Raw genomic sequence first — 13,256 nt, forward strand, 5'->3', positions numbered from 1 at the left:
GGCATTCGAACTCGCACCGTAAAGTTTTGGAGCTCCGAAGACAGAAAGAGATGACGGTGAGGCAGCAGCAACAGCACGGTTACCAAGGCTATGAAGTTTGCTAACGTGTCATGATCTCAGCAACTGCTGGTTATTTTATCAAGCTCCTTTCTATTGTTAAAAGAATTGAGAAAGAAAATACTCCAGTGTTGTTAGTTGTTGGTAATTGAATCTTGAACCTGATTATTTCTAACATAATTTTGGTTTTAAAGTTTCAACTGTTATTTATGATGGCAGCTCTACTCGGACGGAAATGGATTTGCTCTGCAAGTGATCGATTCCAATACAAGAACCTTAACAGTCACAATAAAGAAAGTTGGTATAGAAATTGATGGATTTGTTAAAAACTCTTTCATTTTTTTATTTTTTTTCTTTAAGTTGCTATGAGTTGGAAAGTGTAAAGAGCTGAACTTAGCAATTGAAACATCTACAGAGTAAATCAGCTAGAAGGGTTAAGGACATGCTCATCACTAAATGAAAGTCCTGCAAGGCTGTACATGTGTGTTTAGTTTAGTTGCTTAAAAATTCTAGGTCTGTGCAGGAGAAATAAAATATATTTTTTTAAAAGAATATTTTGAAGAATAATATAAATTATATATTTAAACTTTACTTAAAAGTTTAAATTCTTAAATTGAGATTTCTTTTATATAATATTAAAATATTGATGATTAGACGGTCACGAATTCGAATCTCATTATTTTTATTTATTTAATAAAAATTAAATATAAAATAATATAATTATATGAAAAGTTTAAATTAAGACTATATATGTGTGTTTAGTTTAGTTGCTTAAAAAATCCAAGTATGTGCAGGAGAAATAAAATATATTTTTTTTAAAGAATATTTTGAAGAATAATATAAATTATATATTTAAATTTTACTTAAAAGTTTAAATTTTTAAATTGAGATTTTTTTATATATAATATCAGAGTATTGATAATTAGACGGTTACAAATTCAAATCTCATTATTTTTATTTATTTAATAAAAATTAAGTTTAAAATAATATAATTATATATAAATTTCAAACTGAAAGAGCTTTCAATTAAGAAGTTATATTAAAAAATAATATAAATAATATCTTAAATAATATCTTGAGATCTTACTTTAAAGTTTAAGTTTTTAAATTAAGATAAATTTTTAATATTATATTAGATTATTATTATTATTTATATAGCTTTGAATTCATGTCAATGGTTCATGCAACCATCAATGTGTTTTTCATTTGTAGTTTTGAACTGCTCGAAAACAAGAGTATATAGTGATATCAAGCCATTACAGGTTGCTTTAGTTATAGGTTTTGCCTTTGTAATTATGTGGCGAGTGGATCAAGCACTAAGTTTTACATTTAGGTGTCGCAACTATTCTCAAGTATATTAGCTTATCTAAAGTTTAGTCGGTCTATAAGATCTCAGCTAGTATATGAACCGTAGGAAACCAACTTGTGTCTTACGTTAGAGCAGGAAACCTGTTTTGAGAGAGGGTGGTTGTCAGAGGGTAGAAGGGAAACATGCTTGCATGAGTTAATTAACAACTGCATCTCATTTATGCCTGTCGATGTTTTTCAATAGCAGTAATAGCGTGATGCAGATATTTTGATTCTGGAAGACAGAAATTCCAAATTTCCCATGCCCATTAGGATAGGCAACCTTAAGAAGCTCTCCAACCAGAAATATGAATTACAAGGAACAAGAACATGTCTCAAAACAAAGACATGAAATTGATTGTTTTCTGTATTAATACATGCTTGAAGCATCAATCATGCCGTAATATGATTATTTAATCTATAAAAACATGATTTATTTATGAGAATATAAAAAAAATGAAAGTGGCAGGTTGATTAAAACTTTTTTAACCATCTTGCTGACAGATTTCTTCCACACGCATTGTATTCAAAAGTACAAGCGTGCCTACCATGTCTGAGATGTTTTATACACTTTTTCTCCCACATAAAAATATAACTTTTATAACTGATCTGGGCTTTCAGACTAGAAAATACACTAACATAAATATTGAAGCCTGGTAAGAAAGCCTGCCGTAGCATCGCGCCTGATATTATTGGACCAGAAGCAAGTTGAAACATCCACCGGAATGTTCAGGTACGAACGCTAAAATACATTTTGGGAAAGCCAGACCACTCTGAACTCCTGTAGTATATCCATTCGCAATGGAATTATTGCACGTCTGTATTCATTCAATGTATATACTGAAATAATTCCCGGCCGATGAAAGATGTGCCATCGACAGTGCTTTCGCTTCTAACAAAAAGCAGAATCAAAACTCAAAAATCTCAAGAAGTGATGCCATATCTTGCATGGAAGATACGTGATTGTGAATTGTGATGTTAAAACTCCAATACATTGCAAACATAGACAGCAAGCAAATAGTTATATAGCATTCTCAAACTGAGATTCTATAGTTACTGATTTTTGTGATCATCTTGGACAAAGCATTCCTTTCTTGCTTTGCCTCAGAAGCTAAGCTGGAAACCTGCAAGCCAGATCATCCATTAAAAACAAATTTAATGGCTTAGGTTTAAAAATAAATAAATAAAAAGGAAAAGAAAAGAAAAGAAAAGAAAAGTGTAAGCCAAATCAACTTGCAGTTTTATTTATACCAGCTTGAGAAGCTAAAGTGTTGTTGAACTAATAAAAAAAATACCATCATAATACAAAATTATATATTTTTTATGAGCTTTAAACTATTTATGTACTTGTAAATTACAAAAAATTTAAAATCTAGTATAATAATTTCACAAGTAACCTTACTAAATAAAACATGACATTAAATATCATTTACTAAACTACGCATATTACTAAATTTATGTTGGGCCTATACATTTAGAATTGATATGAATAAAATCTTAACTGTAGTTAAAGATTGCAAGTTCGTATTTAAAAAAAAAAAAAAGTTAGTTAAAATGAAGGATAATTACTAATTAGTCATTCCATAAATGTATAGGGTATGATTTAACAACTGCTGGAGTCAAAACCAAAACCAACGTTTACATTTAGTAGTTTGTTTTCAGGATGGCATTTATTCTATCAGGGTATTATTTAAATTAGATCTATCCTTAAGGCCCAAATAGGTTTTACCTGGAATTCTAAAATCTTGCCTTTTAGCGGTACTGCAATGGAGTAATATGTCAGAAAAATCTGTGTAGACGGGAAAGTTAGGGTAATGCATTTGCACATAAACGCATCGTCACTTATCCCATGATGTTATAACATATTTATGTGCAAATGCATACCTAACAGATTTTTCTTGCATTTTAACTTCACTGCAGAGTATAAGAATATGAGTTCAGCAAGATTGTTTACTTTTTCAATCAAATTAAGATACAAACCATGATAAATTACAAACACACAACCCCGTCCCCTATTATGCATGCGAGCCAACAGCAACAAGAGGGAGACCGTTTCTGGAGGTAGGACCTATATGAAAGGCTCCTTTTCCCATAGCAGCGACAACAGAACACCAAGCATGAGTTTTGTATACCCTTTTCAAATCTTGATAGAATATATATATACATGTGGAAAGCATGTCTATGGTTATTATCTGAAATACTTACTTGTGACTGAAATCTAGATGCATCTGCTCTAGGCAACTCCCCAAGAATGTCCCTCAAACCTGATGCAACAAAGCATATTTGAATTAAAAAATGTTTTATCCATCCAACATGTTTGCTTAATGACAACACTAAGGGGGCTGTGGCATTTACATACCCATAGCTTGTCTTTCAATCTTGTAGGCTGAGCAAATTACACCTTGGATCTGCTTCCCTGCTTGCCTGTAAAGAACAAAGTTTCCACAGGATAGATCAGCCAGATGGAAAATTTCCCTTCCATGCTTTTCAAAAGTGAACATCAGAAACCCTTTCTCTGAAATCACAAACCTGAGCTTCGTCCTTCCCCTAATCAATTCTTCTTCAGCTAACGATGCCCTCCTCTGAAAATCAGTAACTGTATGTCACAGGATACTAGTTGAAGAGGATAACTAAGAATAGCAGCAGACAGATTGAGATGAGCAATGCATTATCTGTCCCCACCCCTATTCTCAACTCTTTTTCCATCCTCATCCTGTACAATGTCCCCAGCAGGTACAGGGCAAAGACTGGAATTCCTCACCAACATAAATCTAATAACTAATTAATTCTTAAAAGTTCAATTGTCAACTAGCACCCCCAAAGAGAGACCACATTAATTTTCCCCTATGTACTGTATCCCGTCAGAGCCCATTACCAACACCAAGCCCTATCAGGAGCAATCTTGTCCTCCATCCCACCTCGTAGGGCAAAGAATTTCCCTCAAATCTGTTTATATTGCAGGAACGCTGTTGAGATGGAGCATCTCTCCATTCCTGCTGATATTTTGACATGATTCCAAATACTAATGCATTATCTTAATGTATGCAAATGTATTGGTATAATGACATCTTCCATACAGATTAATGACAGAGCTCTGTTCGTATATAAAACTTCTTCAGCTGTTTGTTTTTCTGTCAAAATGTGTTCTTCGTTGTCTTTTCTTATTGAAGTTGGGAGGTTGCAACAGATAAAAATCAGTATATTTGGCTCCTGTCAAATTTTCACTGAGGCATACAATGCATCCCAAATTCATGATGCGATGGAATGTAAATTCCATTTTCTACATTAAATGTAATTATAGTTCATAAGTGGAGCCCTCACTTCCATGAATAGCCACTAAATAAATGTCCGAGTGCATAGTTAATGTCACCATCCATTGGTTGTTCTTAAAAATTAAAATGAAAAGAATGTTGAGAGGGAGATATTTTTGAACTAAGGAAAAATCTCACAGGAAACAGCTATCTGCTTTTAGAGTGCAGTCACGATGGAACCAGAAAGATTAAAAGGAAAAAAAAATGCACTTTGAACACAAAATTGATAACATATCATGAAAAATTGAGAGGTGAGGGAAAGATTACCTTCGAATTCTCACTTTCAGCCTTCAGGAGGCTAATCGACTGTTGCAATTCCTTTACTTTAGCATCAGCTTGGGAAAGCAAGGCCTGCAGCAAGAAATAGGGTTGCAAGTAAAGTTCTGTTCAGTACAGACATGTTTACTGAACTCACCACAACTGCTTACACATTAGGATGGTGCTTCTGCACTTGTAGAGTTGTAAACATAACGGACAGCAAGTTGAATTATTGAATCAAAAGTATATCATAATAGTAATCAGTAAAGAAATATTGACTGGAGTGATAAAGTCACCCAAACTACATGTCCCATCATCAATAAGGGAATTTGAGAAACATTGTGTAAGATGCAGTGAACTCCATTTTGTAGCATAGCATTAATGGTTCACACAATGCAAACATTGGTAGTTTTAGTTACATTTGCAGGGAGATGTCTACTCAAACCTAGTATCCTTTGCATGGAGCCTTACATATCCTACTGACACATATCCTATACAAGTGTGCATGTACATGTTCAAGAGTTAAAGTTCACAATGGAGGAACTGAGATCCAGATGACTCATGACCATCTTAGCAACCTTTGGAGTGTAAGTCCTCGAGTTAGCAGGTTTGCCATCTGCCAGTGAAGGGGTGCAGAGAAACCCCATTACAACAGTTTACTAAACAAAGAAGTTGTTGTTGAAGGAGCACGATGGAAGTTAATAAGGCTATTTAGAGCCTCATTGGTTGCCTTTTTTGTTACATGCCTACTTACAGGGACAGAAAAAAGAAAACAAAAGGCGGGGAGTCTTGTGCTCACCTCTTCACTCGTAAGAAGACGCAAGGTCTTGTAGTACAAAATTTGTCTTGGTCCTGCATGGCATGAATTGTAGCAATAACCATCAGAGCGAAAGAACCAACAAGTTTCGGGGACAATTAGAGGAAAAAACAGACTGCTTCTTATATATTCTTGAACCTAATCATTCTTTGACACTGAATTACAAATCAGAAACATTATCTAACTTCAAAGTTTCAGTACATTTCACATTCAATCTTAGTCAGCTTTGTTCCAGCTCCTTACACAACAAATTAACAACTCATTGCATTATATGGCAGATATCTCATAAAATAACAAAAAAAGGTAAGCTCTGACTCATTGAGCAAATAATTTGAGGATCATACTTTTATGAGCCACAAGTCCCAATCCAACAGCAACAGCGCTCGTAATCAACGGATGCGAAGCTGCAACATTAATCTCCTCTACCAAAAAAAAAAATTCACCAAACTTTAAAACCTGAAAAAATAAATAAAAATCCTGAACTCCAATTACAACGTGGACGGTGAATTCTTTTAGACCTTTAACCTTGCCAAATAATTTACCCTCATAAACACCAATCTCTGACTTAACATGTTGCAAAGAATCATACAATTAATTCACAATCAAGTAAAAAAATGCGTATAAATTTTTATATATAATGTACATTTATGAGTGCAAATTTTATGAATGAAACAACGACCTTACAATCGTTTGGCTGAAATGAGCTTGAGAAGTCGAGGTGATTTCAGAAAAGCGAGATTTTGAAGCTTCGATGGCAGTGTCAAGGGAGTCTTGGATGTTTTTTGGTAAATAAGAGCTTGTTGCATTGCGTTATCGATCCATGGCGCGGTTTCTTCTACTGGCTTCGATTTTATTATCGAAGTCAAATAAGTTTCTGCTGGTGGTGGTGGTGGCCGCTTCGTGCTAGGCTTCTCCTGCGGTGATGGTGATTCTACGTCCGTCGCCATTTTTGGAGCGATGGTTGGCTTCGATCAAACACGATGTTCGTGGTTTATTTTATCGACTCGCTTGCGTTAGTGGTGGTTTGGGCCTGGATGACCCGCCTTCGTTTTTATTCGGGTCTAGATGATATTTTGGGCCATAAATTAGTTCGTGAGCCCGTGAACGACCATTTTTCGCTCATCTGCACGGACCAGACGGGCTTTGACTAAAATTCAGATTTTTTCATAGATTCACCCGTATTACACGGTGGATCAAGAGAAAAAAAAATTATGTGTAAAAAAATATTCAAACATTTTTAATATATTTTAAATAAAAATAAAAATAAAAATATATAATAATTAATTTAATGTGATTTAATTAATTTTATAATTTAAATATAAATTAAACAATCAATAAAAATATAATTGGATAAAAAAACTAATATGTTATCTTTTTTTTAATATTAATATAATAATATATTTAATCAACTTGATTAACTTGTTAAACTCACGATCCAAAACATGAAATAATGATAACCTCTTATAGAGTATATACAAAACAAATTATAAAATTCAATTCATATTCAACTTAGTATCTATAAATAAAATTGAAAAAAAAAATAAAAAATAACCATAAATAAAATTGAAAAAAAAATAAAAAATAACAAGAAATAACTTGAATCAATTTGTCAAGTCCATAACTTAAGTCATAAAACTATAATAACATCGTAAAAAATAAATTGAAATAGATTATAATATTTAATTCTTAATTAACATAATGTTGAGAGATAAAATTAAAAAAAATAAAGAAAATGACACAAAAACAACCCGGATTAACTTGTTAAGTTCATGATCCATGAGATTGTGATAACATTATAAAAAGCAAATAAAAAAAACAACTGGAAACAACTCAGGTTACCTTATCAAATTCGCAACTTGAATCATGAGACTATGATAATCTTATAAAGCAGGTTGAAACAAATTATAAAACACAATTCTCAACCAACCAATTATTAATAAATAAAATTAAAAAAAAAATAAAACTAAAAAAATACATAATCAAATAATCAAATTCAACCCATGTTAACTCGCAATGCAATCCAAGTCACAAAACAAAGATGACCTAATACAAAGCAAACAAAAAAAATCATAAAATTTAATTTTTAATCAACCTAATGTTTAAATATAAAATTAAAAAAATAGGAAAAAAACGAGTCAACCGGGTTAAAGTACTAAACCTACAAAATAGATCATGAGATTATGATAACCACATATAAAATAAATTTCAACAACTCATAAAAATCATTATCTAATAAATTGAAATTTAAATAATAAAATAGTAATTAAAAAAACTAAAAGGGAAAGGCAAAAAATAAAAGACACCATTATAATGATATTACATGTTAAAAGCATCACCTCTTTTAATTTTTTTAATTAATTTGAGGAATTGTTTTTTCACTTTACCCTTGTTTCTTTATAAATTATAGTTTTCATCATGCATCAACACAATTCTTAAATTTAAACAAAAAATTCTTAAATTTAAACAAAAAAAATGAATCTACCTAAGCATGTAATGCCACTTAGTATTTAATGTGACATCGCAATTCATCTAACCTCATATGTTATATTCCTCTCTCAAATCCACGATCTCATTTTCCCTCGATCAATTTGATTTTCTTTATCTATAACTATTAAATATACCGCTGAGAATTAAAATTTATTTTGCATATACAAGTGGAGAAAAAATAAAGGGCATGCCTAGTGGCTTGTAAGATTTTCCTCAAACGTATGAAAATATTGTTTAGAATTAAAAAACCCATTTCATGAAAAACTGAAAGACTCATTTCATAAATTGAAGACCAGTAAAAAAAATAGAGGAGAATCTAGATGAAGAAGAAATGAGAGAGTATAGCCTAATGGATGAGGAAGAAAATGAGGTATTATCATTAATGTAGATTTAAAAGAAAACTTACTCGTGATGTGAGAATTCGCTTTTCTGTCTCTGGATTGCTTCATTGCTACTTTGATTACTATAACTAGATAGATATTTCATAGTACAAACATCTTTATAAATCTTAATAAATTAATACTGAGAGTCAAATATGGGAGAAGATAAAAGGAGAACTATATCCTTTTGATAACGAATAAAACTACTTTTCATATGGCTTATGTCCGTATATATACAAGCAAAGAAAGTGGTTACTTCTTTTAGTAACTCCTTTAAATACTCAGACTAGGCTCATCCTGCATGGATGGACCAAGTCTAACTCAATAACAACATCTCACATTCGTCCATAAAAGACCGAATCTATCTAACACATTATATTTCACATACACAAGAATTTCATACCCGACGAACAAACTGTATAACCTGAAGCACACAATGAAAGGAGCTCCAATATATAAATCTAATACGGGTTATATAGAAGACATTAACCTCATAATTATTTATTAAACTGTATTAATATATCCCAAACAATTTTAGTTACACATGGCTTAATATAAATCAATCACTCTAGAATTTCATATTCAATTTATCACTATAATTACAAGTATTCTAAATCATAGCAAATTTATTCAAGTGATATGATCTTGTCCAGTGAATACAAGTACTAGGTGTAGAACTATTTTTTTTTTTGTGCACTTACATCAATTAGGTATGAATTAACTTGTTCTCCTAATAGTATTTTTTAAATTAAATCATTCTATGATCATAGGATATATGTTGCGATGTCGTGGTCGTACAAATTAATTACCCTAGTTTAAAACACAACACACAAGATAGTATAGAGCAAGTAAGGGGTCGATCCCACAAGGAAGATTTAGTTCAGATTTTTATGTTATACGTTATGCAATTGGGGGGTTTTGATTTGTGATGATCTAAACTATGGAAGAAATTAAACTAGCAAACAAAATCAATTGAAATCGAAATTTATCAAGAAAACAAACCTTGGTTGCAAGCACACATCCACCAATGGAAATTAGAACCGATCCTTGAAACAAAACTACAATTTATATTCTGAATTTTTATCTTTTCTTAATGTTGGTTAATTAACGGATCCGCCGTATAATTAACCCTAACCAACAAATAATCACAATGTCCGCATTAATGATTTAGTTCAATGGCAGCCCTAAGAACTAGATATTTGAGTGTTCTCTCAAAGTTTAATAATGTAGTTCCGCCACAATTATCAAGCTTAGTTGCTTCACAAGTTCATACATCACAACTCCGGTTTTGATATCAAACTTAGCAATAAATTGTTCACAATAATAACTTAGAGTTCCGCTCTAGCAATTATCAACAACAATCATAGAAAATATGTATAGGAAAACAACCATACTTATTCATAATATAAACTGAAAATAAAAGGAAGAATAAATCTCATGGTTCTTGAAATCCGAAGGTTTGTTGTGTCCTTGCAACCAAGAAAAGAGCTTAGCTTTGCATAACCATTGAACAACTACTCTTAAAGAATGAAGAGAGCATGATTTTTTGGGTTTGTAGAGAAGACAATTTGTGTTTCTTAACTTCTGGCTGCTGCCCCCCTTCTCTCCTCTCTCTCTTTCTTTTTATATGCTAAGAAACCCTAGTTCCTAATTTACAAAGTAGTCCTCCTTTAAGTTGACAATTGACATTTAAGTACTTCTATAACTATTTTCCCTAAAAAAGAGAAATAGCCTTGCATGAAATCTTCAAACTCTGACTTAGAGGAGCTAAATTGCTGATATAAAAACTTGGATGACGGTTTAGAAGCTTTGAAATGTAATTTGGACTCATTTCTTCACGAAACTTGATTGCTGACAAAATTCAATTGTCATCTTTGAAAAATCATATCTCCCTCATCTGACATCTTTTTTGGATGAAATTTGGAAAGTTTACAGACCTTTGAGTCAGGAATCCAACAAAATTGAGTTTGTATAAATTGGACTTCTATATCTCCAGATATTGAATTTTGAATAGACAAAGGTCAATAGTGGCAGAATGCGAGATTTGACTTTGAAGGATGTGATTTCCATGATCTTCCTCTTTTTATTTTTCTTGCATTACATTTCCAAAAAGGTATGGATGTTAGCTTTTTAGTGCCACTAGAATAACTTCATTTTGATTTCTGGAACTCACGCTCTACACAAAACATCAACTGAATGTCAAATTTGTCAATTATCTCCAATTTACTCCTTTTTGCATTTTTCATCCAAAAGTGCCTTCAAAACATAAAACAAAGAATATCAAGGCATTTTACATATAAAACATGGACAAAACATTAGGTAAATATGGGTGAAACTATCGAATAATATGGTTACATCAATATACTCTTAAAATAGCAATAATTTATATGTCACCTTTTGATACAATCAAAAGTGATGAAAAGGTAAGATTTAAAATTTTTAGATATGATCTCTATGACTCATATAATAAAGAAGGAGGGATCCATTCTTCATTCATGTAATGGTAGTTAACACATGTAGTATAAAATGCATGTTATAAGAGAGTTTATCATTTTATTTTATAAAAATAAAAAGTGCATTCCATTGCTCTCATTGTTATAAGAAACACATCATACGAGTCTTAGTCCTGTCGTTAAAAAATATAGATTTCAAATCAGAAATTCTCATTTGCTTATTGTTATTGGTGGCAGATGAATAATTTCATACTAGGCTTCAATCATAATAGACACGTGAATGATGAGAATTCATTCATATCAATTCTTTTATTTAAAAATCTATTTTTGGTCCCAACCAAAGTGACTTTTTAATAACCACTTTAAGTTAAAATTGTTCACACTACGCCCAAATCACTTATTAAGCATTAAAACTCAAATAGTTTAATATTTACTCACATTATATGTGCTAAAGGTAATTGCTTGTGTGAGTGAGTCAATTTAAATATATCGACATACTTTAATAAATTATATTATACAATACTCATAATATATTTCATAAAATAAATAATGAATAAGTTGATATTTATTTATTATTCAATCACTATAAGCTTTTGTATGTTCATTTTGACTGTTATTCAGTGTTTCTGATCAGAGTTTGATGGATATTGATTAACCAATCCAACGACACAATATGTGTCGAGATGTGTGCACATCATTACACATATCAAACTACCGATGACACTAACATAAGGTACTTTAAACATTTTCTCATTTTTTTTAGAGTTTTGGGACACATATCATGGCTCATTCTTAAGCTTTTATGAAAAAGGGTGCCAATTATTTGTTATCTTATATGTGATAGCGCTCTAGTATTTTTTTTTTTATTTGTGTCTTTAGAGTTAAATCAAAAGGTCTTTTAGCGTGATCTTTTATGATTGTCACACTAAGAACATAACTGACCTTTCCCATGTCTTTTATTTCAAAATTTAATAATAACCATCTTTTAGTAATATCAATCATTTATTTACTATTTTCAGCTACTGAGATGTCGTCAATATACAAGAAAAATGTTATAAAATTATTATTAAAATGTTTTAAATACATGCAATGGCCTTCTTTCATCATCGTAAAACTATCATTTATGATAGCTCGATGAAACTTGACGTTCAATAATTTAAAACTTGCTTAAGACTGTATATGAATCTTTTAAGCTTGAAAATTCCGCACTCGTGTCCTTTAGTCTCAAATCCTAAAGGATGATCGATGAAGATCTCTTCATTTAGTTTTCTATTGAGAAATATAGTTCTAACATTCATTTGGTATAACTTTAGGTCCATATATGTGACTATAACTAAAATGAGACGAACTGAAGTAATCCTCACAGCCGATGAGAATGTATCTTAATAATCAATTTCTTCTTTTTGAATGTAAATTTTCCTTATCAATTGAGTTTTAAAGCGTCCTATTGAACTATCCGTCTTATGTTTAATTTTAAGAACCCATTTATTTCTAATAGATGTTCATCTTGATGGTAAATTAATTAAGTCCCAAGCTTGATAAGTTTTCATCAACTTTATTTCTTCTTCGATAGCTTTAATGATTTAATCTATTTTATTGCTTTGTGACTAAATAGAGCATGACTAAATGTTTTAGGCTCTTCATTATCGTATGAAGCAATCATGAACACTTCCTTTTAAATCTCAAATTGATAATGAGGAATTGGTTCACAAATGCTTCTACGAGGTTGAGAATGCTTATGATCTTACTTTATTTTCTTGAGGATTAAAAGTTTCCTTTAAGTCCTAATTGAATGACTTATTATGCTATAGTTTAGATTTTACATTTCATGTTATTGAAAATCTTTGCTAACCCCACCCATCATTGAAAAATCTTTTTTCTAAGAATACAACATCACATTATTCAATCTCCATCACAATTCCATTAGCTTTTTTCACTATTAAATACATATCTTTTAAAATGTTCATAATATATTTCCCCTAGGACCAAGTTTTCAATATTCATGAGAATTATTATGGATATAAGTTGCACACCTCTATTGATGCAAATAACCTATATTAGGTTTGTCATTTTTCCATGGTTTGTATAGGATGGACAAGACAGATTTAGAAGACATGATCAAGTATGTAGGCATCAGTCAGCAATG

General features: G+C 31.3%; 2 protein-coding genes across 2 annotated transcripts in view; one reads left to right on the forward strand and one right to left on the reverse strand.

Moving 5' to 3' along the window:
• The window catches only part of LOC105131813 (GATA transcription factor 2-like), a 1,593-nt gene extending 1,226 nt beyond the window's left edge, over positions 1-367 (forward strand). The window contains exons 3-4 of the mRNA XM_011034981.1: positions 1-125; positions 268-367. Of these exons, the coding sequence (XP_011033283.1) occupies positions 1-104 (104 nt within the window). The 3' untranslated portion in view covers positions 105-125; positions 268-367. The remainder of the gene's footprint in view (positions 126-267) is intronic.
• A 1,486-nt stretch (positions 368-1,853) lies between these two features.
• LOC105131821 (uncharacterized) lies at positions 1,854-6,600 on the reverse strand (the record flags this gene model as incomplete). The annotated part of the gene is made up of 9 exons (XM_011034994.1): positions 1,854-2,528; positions 3,610-3,668; positions 3,764-3,828; positions 3,934-3,986; positions 4,983-5,066; positions 5,773-5,825; positions 6,135-6,212; positions 6,309-6,354; positions 6,475-6,600. Coding segments are annotated over 9 exons (654 nt in total), but the record flags the coding sequence as incomplete, so codon positions are not given.
• Positions 6,601-13,256: the final 6,656 nt, after the last annotated feature.

This window comes from Populus euphratica, unplaced genomic scaffold, assembly GCF_000495115.2.
Source record: "Populus euphratica unplaced genomic scaffold, PopEup_1.0 scaffold2.1, whole genome shotgun sequence".
Classification (NCBI taxonomy): Eukaryota; Viridiplantae; Streptophyta; class Magnoliopsida; order Malpighiales; family Salicaceae; genus Populus; species Populus euphratica.